Source organism: Symphalangus syndactylus, chromosome 5, assembly GCF_028878055.3.
Source record: "Symphalangus syndactylus isolate Jambi chromosome 5, NHGRI_mSymSyn1-v2.1_pri, whole genome shotgun sequence".
Taxonomy (NCBI): domain Eukaryota; kingdom Metazoa; phylum Chordata; class Mammalia; order Primates; family Hylobatidae; genus Symphalangus; species Symphalangus syndactylus.
Window position 1 is genome coordinate 145,006,738 of NC_072427.2, and position 14,035 is coordinate 145,020,772.

Here is a 14,035-nt window from a genome sequence, read left to right on the forward strand (position 1 = left end):
TAAAGGACATGGAATTCCATGATGCCACTCTTTCCTGCCTCTGGGTCCCTGTAGTCTTAGAGCCAGAGCCCACAGAGCTGGGGGTGGTGGCATTGGGGCAGATCTGGATGCAGCCCAAGGTACAGCCAGGAGTGACTATGACTCCTAGAGAAGCTCCTAGGGTGGGGAATAGGATATGTCAAGCTGCAAAATTTCTCAGCATGTCAGTAAAGGTTTTTGGTTGCAACAGAAATGAATGTAAGCAGGAAAGGAGGAAGGAGCTTTATAGTTAGGATGTTGTGCCATCTGTCCTAAAGTTAAGAGGAGTCCAATCATCTTTAGAAAGAGTCAGGACTCAGTCATGACTGAGATAGCCCCAAGGACCTCAGACACGGGAAGGAGTGGGTATTCTTTCTAGCTGATGCAGTCAATGTGACTCAGTTTCCACAACTCCCATTCTCTGTGTTTCCAAGGTCAAAATTCCAAATTCTTCACAGAGACTTATTTATTCATTCATTTGTTCATTAAATATTCATGGTGCCTCTACTGTGTAGTAGGCAGAATTCTAGACACTAAAGATACAGCACTGATCCATGGAGACAAAAATACCTATTTTACATCTTACATTGCAGTGGGCACAGAATAAGATTGGCTCCACTTGGGTTAGGTATCCACCACTAATTCAATCAGCTGTGGCCAGATGGAGTTCCTGAGCCAAGAGGCTTCTCCCAATGGGTTCTACTACAATGAATAATTGTTCTTTAAGACACACATGGATTCTTGATTGTCAATTCAGAAAGCAGATAGTGGGCTTTAAAATACAAGGCATAGTTGAGTTCATTCAGTCACCTTGACAGCAACCGTTTTTTCTAGGAGACTGGATGTTCTCAAGAGCAGCCTGTCCATCTTGCATCCCCCAGGTTCTCTGGATTCTCCACCTCCAAGCAGAAGGAGCAGAACTGGAATGCTCTTTCATATCATCAGCTTTCTCCTCACACCAGACGTTACTCACCACAGCCTGGGACTGTGGGTTGGACTTCTCCCTCTTTTGCTATCTTCAGCTCCTGATCTGACTAGAATCTTCTGTAAACAGGGACAAGGCTTGCTTTTTCTGGTATCTGCCATGGCAGAAGCCAGCCCAGGGCTCAGGGAAGCCTTAATGAGGCCTGCAGGAAAAAAAAAAAAAAATATGTATATATATATATATAAAATAAAAATATAAGTGTGAGTTTTCCAACTTTGTTCTCCTTTTTAAAGATTGTTTTGGGTATTTGGATTCCCTTGTAATTTCACTCGAATTTGAGGATTAGTTTTCCTCTTTCTGAAAATAAGTCTGTAGAAATTTTTGATAGGAATTTTAATACATCTTTAAATTGCTTTGGGTAGTATTGATATCTTAACAATATCAAGTCATCTTATCCATGAACATGGGATGTCTTTCTACTTACTCGTGTCTTCCTTAATGTCTTTCAACAATGTTTCACCATTTTTTCTATATAAGTATTTTGCTTCTTTGGTGAAATTTATTCCTAGTTATTTCATTATTTTGGAATTGTTTTCTTAATTTACCTTTTATATTCACTGTTCAGATTGCTGGTGTGAATCAGCACAACAGAGTTTTATGTGTTGATCTTGTACCTACAACTGGAGTTTTAAGATTTTTATAGTATACAGATGTTCTTTTCTTAATTTTTTTTTTAATTTTTGACATCTTAAGCCTTACAAAATTTCTTTTAAACTTTATTCCAAGTATGTCATATAGGTATCTCCTCACCCCATTATAGTTTTTGTTAATACATCCTCCAAAGTGTTGAAAAAAGTTCTATGTTTAGTAAACGTCTGAAAACTATATATCTGAGAATATTTTTATTTAACCTGAACATTTAGATGTGCTGTCAAATATAAATACATAACTTATTGTGTTTAAGTTGAAATGCTGTTAAAATCATTTTATTTATGCCATTGCAGAGAGAAACAAAATAGTCACCTGTCCATTAATATTATGATATGCACTGGGCATTAATATTGAATAAAGAAAAGAACTACATATGAAGGAAAAAAACAACTAAGTCCATTTAGGTTTGTTTACATTTTCAGTGAATAATGGAAAACAAATTGTTAAACCATAATTATTATGTTGCCATATTTTATGATTTCATGTGACTGGCATTGTCTTAGTCCGTTTTGCTGCTATAAAAAAAATCTGAGATGAGGTAATTTATAAATAACAGAAATTTATTTTATCATAGTGCTGAAGGCTAGAAAGTCCAAGACTAAGGCATTGGCAGGTTTGGTGTCTGGTGAGGGCCTCGTCACTGCTTCCAACATGGAACCTTGAATGCTGTATCTTTTCATAGTAGAAGAGGGGAAAGGTTAAAAGACCTATTTAGTTCCCTTCAGGCCTTTTAATCCCATCATAATGGGAAACCCATCATAATCATCTCCTAAAAGGTCCCACCTCTTAATATTGTTGCATTAGGGATTACATTTCCACATGAATTTTGAAGACAATACAAACATTCAAACTATGGCAATCATAAAATGTGAAATTTGGCCAAATATTATGGATAGGAAATTGTAATTAAGACACATTAATAAAGGCTCTATAGCAAAACAACTAGATAAGAGAATCATGATTTATTGAATGGAATACCAAAAAAATCAATAATAATAGTACCTAAAATTTTTTGAGTATATATGATAAGAAATATTCTAAGTATTTTAAATGCAAGACTTTATTTAATCATAATATTTCTATGAGATAGATAGCACTATGATCAATGTTTTACACATTGGAGAAAGAAAAGATTCGGCACAATCTAAATCACACAATCATTAAAACTGAGAATGAACTTCAACTTCAGCTGTCTGGCACCAGAGCTGAAGCTCTTAACTGTTATATATATTTCAAGCCTTGTCCAAACTTTGTTATTTAGCAAATAAATTATTTGTCTCCATGGATCCCAAATATTCTATTTCTTCGTCATTTTTATACAAACAGACAAGACTATTCCCAATATGCTATTATAATAAAGTGTTTTATGCTTGAATTATTGTCTCTATATAGTTCTCCATTAATTAATACTGTTCCTCTTCTTAAAGAGATGTGCATATTTCTCATTCATGGGATCCCTTCTCAACAGGGATTATATTGCTCTGTTTTCATGAGGTTCACATATACCCCCATAAATCTGTACAACTATTATATGTCCATAATAATTAAATTTAAAAAAATAAAAAATACAACAAACAAGATAACTAAATGAATTTTTAACAAATAGAAGATTATTTCACCCAACAAAAAGATAGGGGAACGTTAGCAAAAGGAATGGTGGTGAAATTTAGTATATTTAACTATTTAATTTCAGGTAGAAAGCAAAAATCAAGGAAGACTGGGTTATGATTGTGACAAGGAAAGGTAATGTTTTGTATAAAGTGATGACAGGAGATAACAAACTGCTGTATGTCTTGTGAGGAATTAGAAGGAGAATAATCTGGCCAGGCACAGTGGCTCACACTTGTAATCTCAACACTTTGGGAGGCCAAGGCAGGAGGATCACTAGAGGCCAGGAGTTCAAGACCAGCCTAAGCAACAAAGTGAAACTTTGTCTCAAAAAAAAAGAAAAGAGAATAATCTGAAAGTTACAAGAGAGGGAAAGAAAAACACCCACCCCAGGTTTAGACCCGCTTTTATGAGGATGTGAGAGAGAAAACAGCTGCCACAGGATTCAATTGTAGAGTATTAAAATGAAAAGATCCATGGACATGAGTGATGAATGAACTGGGAGGGGCACCAAATTATATACTTATTTTTATTAATCCTTAGCTTAAATCTAATGTTTCTTCTGTCTTGAATGTAAGTAACAAGCACATACCATACCAGCAGGATCTGTAATTTTTTCACTTTGGGAAGTCAAAAATCTTTGTCATTACAAGTACCTCCTATTATCATTCACTTTCACCATTGGTCTTTCTGCCAGATATTTTTGTTATGTCAATTAAAAAGCAAATAAATTCCTATATTATATTAAAATTATATTACATACTGCAGGAAAAAGGCATATACATATGGATTCCTTATAAATTTCAAATATTTTTATTTCATGCACTTAAAAACATTATTCTGAAATTACAGCACGCACCAGACTGGCAAAGTAGCCCATTGAACAAAAAAGTTCCAGAACCTCAAGTTCAAATGAAGAAGATAAAGTGAACTGTTAGTGAAATGAATGAGAATATAAGGCTTCTGCGAATGGTTTACTAGGGATCCCAATGGATATAGTGAAGAGTTTAGAATGGGGTGGGAGATAAAGTCAGCAACTATTCAAAATTTAAGTTGTCAGAAAATAGGACAGTATGGCAGTATTCTGTTCTTGATTTATAAATATGAAGAGTATAGTCATTTCCCTTGATCAGTAATAATAAGCGGCATAATTCAAGGACAAATGCCTGTAAACGATGTAAGATTCTAAAGAATGGTACACAGTATTTCAACAAAGAAAAGAAAATGAAATTTAAGAAACATCTGCCTAAGTAGGTTTGTGTTTGCTCACTTCTCATAGAAAGACATACAGGAAATGATGTCATAAGTTTCCCAGTATTTCTTCTGTTTTCTAGTAGAGACAGAAATAATCAATAAACTAACATTCTATATTAAAATGTTTCTGCAATGGAAATACATGTTAAAGTCTGTCAGCTAGGATCCCTCTTTAACTTCTCAATGCTAAGATAAAATCCAAAGGGCAAATAACACATAAACACACACACACACACACACACACACACAAAACACATTCAATGGTGTCAAATAAATTGAGATCATTTGGGTTTTATTTATAGCAAGGAAAGATAAAAGAAGCTGGCATTTTAGTAAGTATAGGCCCTTAGGTAACTCTGGTCATATCCTATAGCATATTTTCATTTACATTTGAATATAGGCATAATAACTTTCTTAAATTGATCAGTATTCCACACTGCTGAAGAAAAGAACTGATGTAGGGGAAAAGACCGTGATTCAGAAGGCAAGCTTGGATTCTATATCTGGATTTACCAAGAAATTTTAATATGTCAGTTATTAATCACCCACCTACATGATATATTTTCATTTTCATCTTTTCTGGACATTACAAATTGATCCCAGAGTAGTTCCATTTCCAAATAATAACCTTGAATCTACTTTATTTCCCTCCTCAAAATTTTATCATTCAAAAAGTTTAATTAAAATAATGAAATATTGCATTCCCTGAGATGTAAACATGGTGCAAGCTTGTCTGTCAGTTGGATGCAAATCAATTTCTTTACTCTAGTGAAGTCCTGCTCAGAATTTTACCTCTTTTATGGCTTTGGTCATGACAAGCACAGTGCGTATTTTTGAGTTGTATAATCTAATATTTCTTCAGAAACTAAATTCACAGAGAAGCATGAAAGAGACCCCAAATTTCACTTAATAGAATAACAACAGCCATTTACTTTCTCATAAAAATCTGCAAGATTAATTTTTATCTCTTTATTTTGTCTAAAACCCTGAACATATGATACATTATCTCATTAAATACTTTGTATTGTTGTGTTTGATAAGCAATATTTAATATTGCCTTAAAATTTAATATTAGTTTCAAAATAAAATTTCTGGAAACCATGTATTGCTGTGTGCCTTTTTCTATTATTTCAAATGTGTTCTACTATGCCCAGTGACATGTTTCAATATGTCCCGATAAAACAGTGTGTTTCCAAAGTGTGTATAATTAACATACTAATATTTATAATACACCTGCTGCCAAAAAACAGAGCTAAGAAAATTCAGAGCATGTATTCTTATTGCTCAGTTCAGATTGAAGAGTCTTGTATATCTATCAGGCTTTTTAGTTCTAAAAATATCACTTTCTTGCTCTTTGTCCTCCTCACAGTTCAGACTGATCTGTTTCCATTCTAAAGATAAGTGACCAGTATTTTGACTATTTTTTCTATGTACGGAAGCTACATTCAGGTACAAAGCAAGAACACTCTAAGAAACCCTAACATCTAAACCAGAATTTTCTGTGTCTCATTACTGACAACACTACAATGTCATGTTTATTTCCCTCATTGTACCTTCTGTTGAGAAGACAAACACTACAGAGCTTTTTGAGGATATTGGGAATTACCCAAATAATGTATTTCTCAATGCCCTAGTGAATAGAGTGTCCTTTCGGCCCTCTTAAGTCATATAATGGGGAGAAGGTGAAGTTCGCATACGATAAATTCACCTTAATACTCCTATCTTCCTACACCTTTAGATTCTTTCCTCTACATTCCACCAGTTATGCCATTTAAGCCTCATTTAATGTTAATAATAATTTGTTTAAAGCTTTAGTCAACCAAGCAAGTAAACTGGCTACACAAGCTAACACATTAAACCTAGAATCTGTAATAGCGATAACTATGTCAATATACTAACTAGGATGGATAGTCATCCAGCAAATTAAATTCTAGCCATATTTTCCAAGTAATTGATACCTTCTTGAAGTTCCTGGTCAACAGCTCAGATTGATAAATCCAAAATATACAGAGCTTAAAATGAGAAAGACTGTGCAAATTTAAGAAATCAGATCCATTCCCATTTGCATCCTAGAGCCTTTCAGTCATCACTGCACCAAAGGAAATTACTGGCCCCAATCACTGAAGTCTTTAGGCAGCTCTAGCCCACAGCAGGACTGGCTATCTTCTTCATCTGCATCACAGCTAACAAAAAGAAGAGATAAAGACAACTATATCATGGTCTAAGAGGCAGACAGATACATTGTTCTTCACTGGTCAGCTGAAAGTCAATTCATCATCAGTGATATTCAAAAATCACAAGTCTCTGCTGTCATGCCAAGTGCAATAGAGACAATATATATTATTTTAATTGCTGGTGAATTGACCATAGGGATTTGGGGAAATGGATTCATTGTACTAGTTAACTGCATTGACTGGCTCAAAAGAAGAGATGTTTCCTTGATTGACATCATCCTGATCAGCTTGGCCATCTCCAGAATCTGTCTGCTGTGTGTAATATCATTAGATGGCTTCTTTATGCTGCTCTTTCCAGGTACATATGGCAATAGCGTGCTAGTAAGAATTACGGATATTGTCTGGACATTTGCCAATCATTCAAGTCTCTGGTTTACTTCTTGCCTCAGTATCTTCTATTTACTCAAGATAGCCAATATATCCCACCCATTTTTCTTCTGGCTGAAGCTAAAGATCAACAAAGTCATCCTTGTGATTCTTCTGGGGTCCTTTCTTATCTCCTTAATTATTAGCGTTCCAATGAATGATGATATGTGGTATCACCTTTTCAAGGTCAGTCATAAAGAAAACATTACTTGGGAATTCAAAGTGAGTAAAAGTCCGGGTACTTTCAAACAGTTAACCCTGAACCTGGGGGCGATGGTTCCCTTTATCCTTTGCCTGATCTCATTTTTCTTGTTACTTTTCTCCCTAGTTAGACACACCAAGCAGATTCAACTGCATGCTACAGGGTTCAGAGACCCCAGTACAGAGGCCCACATGAGGGCCATAAAGGCAGTGATCATCTTTCTGCTCCTCCTCATCGTGTACTACCCAGTCTTTCTTGTTATGACTTCTATCACTCTGATCCCTCAGGGAAAATTAGTGTTGATGATTGGTGACATAGTAACTGTCATTTTCCCATCAAGCCATTCATTCATTCTAATCATGGGAAACAGCAAGTTGAGGGAAGCTTTTCTGAAGATGTTAAGATTTGTGAAGGGTTTCCTTAGAAGAAGAAAGCCTTTTGTTCCATAGAGACCCCTAAACAGTATCCTGACTACAAGGAGAAAGAAATCAACAAAAGGCATTCTCCCTTCTCCTGCTTTCGTTCATTTTCTCTTATATGCTATTGGAAGTCATTAATATCTATCATGATTCTGAAGATTTGTTTTGTGTTCCTTGACATTTTTGTCTTGTTTAATTGGTAATCTAATGTTATCATTGCACCACATATTCTTTGTTGTTGCAGAAAAAAATGAATCTAAATCCCACACGAACATTTCATCATTTTATGTCATTGACTAAATACAAAAAGGTTCTACTTCTTTTCTGACAAATACTGGCAAAGGCCTTGAACTCAATGAGTAGAAGAATGTCAGGCAAACAGGCTTTGGGGAAAATATTTTAGAACTCATCAGCACTTGCTGTAAAATCAATCATGCAAAACAACTCTCTACTTTGAAATGAAGGCCGGTCCTTATCTTCACCACCCTTTCCTCTCCATTTCTGGAAGTGTTTGTCTTGATCAAGAAGGGAGAAAAACAGTCTTCAATGAGATTCTATCTAAGATGATATATGATGTGGGAAAAGGAGTATAATCTCAAGAATGAAAGTTTGACAGGGAGAGGAGCCACAGTTATGTATAGCAGAACCACCTTGAGAAAGAAGGTTGAGGGTCCCAGTAGTCAGCGTGCTCATAAGTACTCTAGCTGGTGATGGCAATTTTAGAAGTCAGTTCCCAAAGATTCTTTAGAATGTTTTCTCTAGCCTTCTAACTCAGAAATCTCTGACATGTTTTTTTCCCTCTGCATCATTTTCTTTTCTATTTTGTTTCCAGCAATATTTTATAGGTAACTAGGTTTCTTTAAGTTATTAAGTTTATGCTTTCCTGTTACACATTACACACATGTAAGAAATAGAAAAAATCCTGCATGTGTTGTATACATTGTAGAACTATTTAAATACAAGAAGCCCTAGGGTATTGTGATTTGTATTACCTACATTCAAATGTATTTTGGGCTAAGTTGTACTTCCCCTCACCCCAAAACAAATAAATCTAATTTAATAGTAGAATTAGTCCTATTCCTCGGAAATACTGGTAGGTTAAAAAAAAAAAATTATTATTGTTATTATTTGGAGACGGAGTCTCACTGTATTGCCCAGGTTGGAGTGCAGTGGCACGATCTTGGCTCACTGCAAACTCTGCCTCCCAGTTCAAGTGATCCCCCTGCCTCAGTCTCCCAAGTAGTTACTTTTTTATGTGTTTGCCCTATCTAGAAATATGACTATAATATGCACTGTGAGATTACAAATCTTACAAAAGAAGTTGATTGGAACTAGAATAATGTAAAATTTAAATTTCCTTAATTTTAGATTACAATGCTTATTATACAAGAGACAATGTTTCAGGAAGTGAATTGTCTTCAAGGGTATTTCTCACATTAAAAAAAAAACTAAAGATAACAAATCTTTACCTGGCATATTTCACTTCTAAGGAACAATTGAAAAGAGAGCAAATTCTTAGTAAATATTACCATGTGCCTGCCTAAAAAAAAGTCATTTCTAATTAGATTTGTATCATATCCTTCCCTAATTAGCCGTTTAAATGAAAACAAGAATTATTATCCTCTGACTAAATGTTAACTATCTACAATTTAATTGTACTAATTACTTCCAAAGTGAAAATTTGTTTGCATCTGGGAGAACTGATTTATGGCTTATTTATAACTTACATGATGAAAATGAAGTTTTATTTACGCAGTTGGGTTTTTATTAAACATTTATCTCTTTTTTTGTGACTCCCTATTCAAAACTCAATTTAAAGGTCCAAATATAGAGCTACAGCAAGAAGCCTGTTGCAAATTCATGATATAAAATCTCTTTGAATTTGCATGGGAGCAATTTCAGCCAAACATTTCAGTTATCACTCACTAAAGGGTAATAATTATAATTTTTCCAGGCTGTAAATAACTAGTCAAGCTGCTCATTAGTTGGTTTCATCTTCAGGAATGTAGAGACAATCCTATTTCAGAGGAGAGCTGAACACTTCTGGAATGATAACAAAGTCGAAATAACAGCAGATGAAAACATTATTGCATGATTCGAAGAATTGATTTATCATGCTTTAACAGGTCACTTGTAAATTAGCTCATCTACAGTGATATTTAAAATCAGATTGTTCTCTCTACAAACATGTTCAGTCCTGCAGATAACATCTTTATAATCCTAATAACTGGAGAATTCATACTAGGAATATTGGGGAATGGATACATTGCACTAGTCAACTGGATTGACTGGATTAAGAAGAAAAAGATCTCCACAATTGACTACATCCTCACAAATTTAGTTATTGCCAGAATTTGTTTGATCAGTGTAATGGTTGTAAATGGCATCGTAATAGTACTTAACCCAGATGTTTATACAATAAGTAAACTACAGATAGCCATTTATACCTTCTGGACATTTGCCAACTACTTAAATATGTGGATTACCACCTGCCTTAACGTCTTCTATTTTCTCAAGATAGCCAATTCCTCTCACCCACTTTTTCTCTGGCTGAAGTGGAAAATTGATATGGTGGTTCGCTGGATCATGCTGGGATGTTTTGCCATTTCCTTGTTGGTCAGCCTTATAGCAGTAATAGTACTGAGTCGTGATTATAGGTTTCATGCAATTGCCCAACATAAAAGAAACATTACTGAAATGTTCCATGTGAGTAAAATGTCATACTTTGAACCCTTGACTCTCTTTAACCTGTTTGCAATTGTCCCATTTATTGTGTCACTGATATCATTTTTCCTTTTAGTGAGATCTTTATGGAGACACACCAAACAAATAAAACTCTATGCTACCAGCAGTAGAGACCCCAGCACTGAAGCTCATGTGAGAGCCATTAAAACTATGACTTCATTTATCTTCTTTTTTTTCCTATACTATATTACTTCTCTTTTGGTGACCTTTAGCTATCTTATTACAAAATACAAGTTAGCTGTGGAGTTTGGAGAGATTGTAGCAATTCTCTATCTTTCGGGTCACTCACTTATTTTAATTATTTTAAATAACAAACTGAGGCAGGCATCTGTCAGAATGCTGATGTGTATAAAAATTGCCTGCGTGATATGAAATCTTAGTTTCATAAATGGAATTTAAAATCAAATCTTCTTCTCTATTAAAAAATATAGTTTTCTTATAAGTCTATTCTCATTTTTCTCCAGTTATCTCATTTATTTTGGATGCATATCTTTAAGTATTATCAGGACCTAGTAGCAAACTAATGAATACATATTTTATGTGTCTTTACAACCCAGAAGTGCTCATCTTTACACTCCCTTTCCTCGAAGAAATTCAGAGCTCATGCTTCTCTTCTTGTCTCCTCAATGCAAATGTTAGGCGTGTATTGCCTAGTTAAAGCCTTTTTAGATTTTACTTTGGCTCATGGTAAAGTGAACCTGAGCTATGCTAACTGGTTTCTTATTTTTCTCTGTTATACATTTTTATTGCCACTCCTTAATTGTGCTCCTTTCGTGGCTCTGCTGAGTCACTCCCATTTGGCTTATTGACTAGGATCTCAGATGTTCTCTGGTCTGTCTTTGGTTTTCCCGAATGATGATTTCCATGGTCCCCTAGGTAATATTTTCTGGTTGACCTTATTCTGATGTTTTCTATTTATTTTCCTTGAAATTAAATTTCCTCTCAAACAACTTGCTGATAATGCAAGCACCTGGGAGGGAATCGAACCCACTCAAGTGCCACCCACCAAGGGGTGTTCCTAAGCCCTCTTCACAATCTGGATAAAAGAATGGGGATAACAAATATCTGTCAGACTGCTCACTCAGGTTCTTTGCTCTAACTAGACCCTGCAAAGATTTTCACTCAGGACTTAACAAAAGAAAGAAATTGGGAAGAAAATAGCGTATACCATGGAATAAGCACATACTGTCACTGGAAGAAGCAACGAATGTTTACAAAAAATACAAAGTAATTTTTATTTAAAAAAAAGAAGGAAAATAAGTCACTAAAATTTTTAATTTTGCTGTGAACATGAAATCCATCCTCGCTATAATATTATTGAAACGTTTGGTCTGGCATGTCTCAGGTTGTGTATGTTCCAATATGGCTGTACATTATTGCTTTTACTCCCACTACTTTCTATGTTTAATTCTGATGTATTTCAATCTACTAATTTCCTTTTATTACAACTAAAATATAATTACCAGAAAATTATCAATTGTTTGTCTTATTATTATGTAAAACTCACTCTGTAAAGTACTAATATTTATAGCCCTAAGTATATAAATTTTATGAACTATATTTCTAATATGCTAGCTGTGTATGTTACTCTTTGTTTTACAAGACACAAGAATTCATGTTCTCTTGATAAAATATATTAATGTATTCTACAAAATACCTGTAGATTTTATACTAGGATTAACTTTATATTTTTCCAAAGGTTTAGATGAAATAAATGTTTTATTGAATTAGTACTTTTGGGAAAGTTTTACCCCGTTAGGGTTAAGTTTTTTTCTTCCATATTTTGTTTCCTGCCTCTCCAATGTTTCAGGCATCTCCAGTGACCACAGTGACAGAGGTTCAAAGTAGTAAGCTTTTGACAAAATGCTCTCTTTTTTTTATTATTATTATACTTTAAGTTTTAGGGTACATGTGCACAACGTGCACGTTTGTTACATATGTATACATGTGCCATGTTGTTGTGCTGCACCCATTAACTTGTCATTTAGCATTAGGTATATCTCTTAATGCTATCCCTCCCCCCTCCCCACACCCCACAACAGTCCCTGGTGTGTGATGTTCCCCTTCCTGTGTCCACGTGTTCTCATCGTTCAATTCCGACCTATGAGTGAGAACATGCGGTGTTTGGTTTTTGCTGCACTATTCACAATAGCAAAGACTTGGAACCAACCCAAATGTCCAACAATGATAGACTGGATTAAGAAAATGTGGCACATATACACCATGGAATACTATGCAGCCATAAAAAATGATGAGTTCATGTCCTTCGTAGGGACATGGATGAAGCTGGAAACCATCATTCTCAGCAAACTATCACAAGGACAAAATGCTCTCTTGTAGAACTTTTTTTCTTAACTATGTGTTCACATAACTTCATGCTATGCAACATTGGTATGCGTAAAATCTACATTTATTTCCAAAACTAAACAAAAAAAAGTCTAAAAATTATTTGAGCAAATATATCATAATAGTTCCCGTGAGCACTTCATTTACCAGGATAAACTGTGGGGTAGAAATGATGAGTCTAGCCTGGGCACAGTGGCTCACACCTGTAATCCCAGAACTTTGGGAGGCCAAGGTGGGTGGATCACCTGAGGTCGGGAGTTCAAGACCAGCCTGATCAACATGGAGAAACCCGGAATCTACTAAAAATACAAAATTATCCAGGCATGGTGGCACATGCCTGTAATCCCAGCTACTTGGCAGGCCGAGGCAGGAGAATCCCTTGAACCTGGGAGGTGGAGGTTGCAGTGAGCCAAAATTGCACTCCAGCCTGAGCAATAAGAGCGAAACTCCATCTCAACAAAAAAGAAAAAAAAAAGAAAAAAAAAAGAAATGATGAGTCTAGGTCGGGGATCATTTCCAAGATCGTCCCATCATAGACGATGTTCCAGTTGCCTGTGAACATGGCTACATAATCATGCAGATTGTCCAAAAATTAAGGCTACATCTCCAGAATGATGGTTTGTCCTTTAAGGAAGGATAAGAGAATACATGCATTCCCAGGAAGGTGTGAGTACCCAAGAACTATTCTATGGAAGCCCATGTAGTAAAGCGCTTCTCAGTAACTCTAAATTATAGAAGCCATTTCAAACTAAGAATTCATCTCTAGAGATGTGGAAAGTTTAATCTTCAGTCTCCTGCTAGAAGGGTTGAGGATCTAGATACTCATGCAATTTGTGTGGAGGACAGTGGAGAGAATGAAATACAGAATTTTACTATCTTCTCTCTCATGCATACAACTATTCTTGAGAACATTTTTAAATTTTTTTGAAATCTTTATGAAAGTATAATTGGTATAAAAAGAACCGCATATATTTAATGCATACAATTTCAAACACCCATGATATCTTCACCACAAACAAGGTAACAGACATATCTAATACCTCTCAAAGTTTCCTTGAGAACATTTTAAGTGAAAATGAAAAATTTAAAGATAATCAATAGTCTTTTTTATTATAGGTCCTCTACCTTATTACATATAACATTGCTAAGTAACCATTAAATGTCATTTGGTCAATAAGACAATGCATTGTATTAAGAGACGCTATGC

At 35.1% G+C, this 14,035-nt stretch overlaps 2 protein-coding genes across 2 annotated transcripts; both read left to right on the forward strand.

The window, feature by feature from the left end:
- Positions 1-6,735: 6,735 nt before the first annotated feature.
- On the forward strand, positions 6,736-7,809 carry TAS2R9 (taste 2 receptor member 9). Its single transcript, XM_055276995.2, has one exon. It carries the CDS (start codon positions 6,829-6,831, stop codon positions 7,765-7,767), a length of 939 nt encoding a protein of 312 aa, XP_055132970.2. The 5' UTR covers positions 6,736-6,828; the 3' UTR covers positions 7,768-7,809.
- A 1,809-nt stretch (positions 7,810-9,618) lies between these two features.
- Positions 9,619-10,854, forward strand: TAS2R8 (taste 2 receptor member 8). The gene has a single exon (XM_055276996.2). The coding sequence runs from the start codon at positions 9,925-9,927 to the stop codon at positions 10,852-10,854; it is 930 nt and encodes a 309-aa protein (XP_055132971.2). The 5' UTR covers positions 9,619-9,924.
- Positions 10,855-14,035: the final 3,181 nt, after the last annotated feature.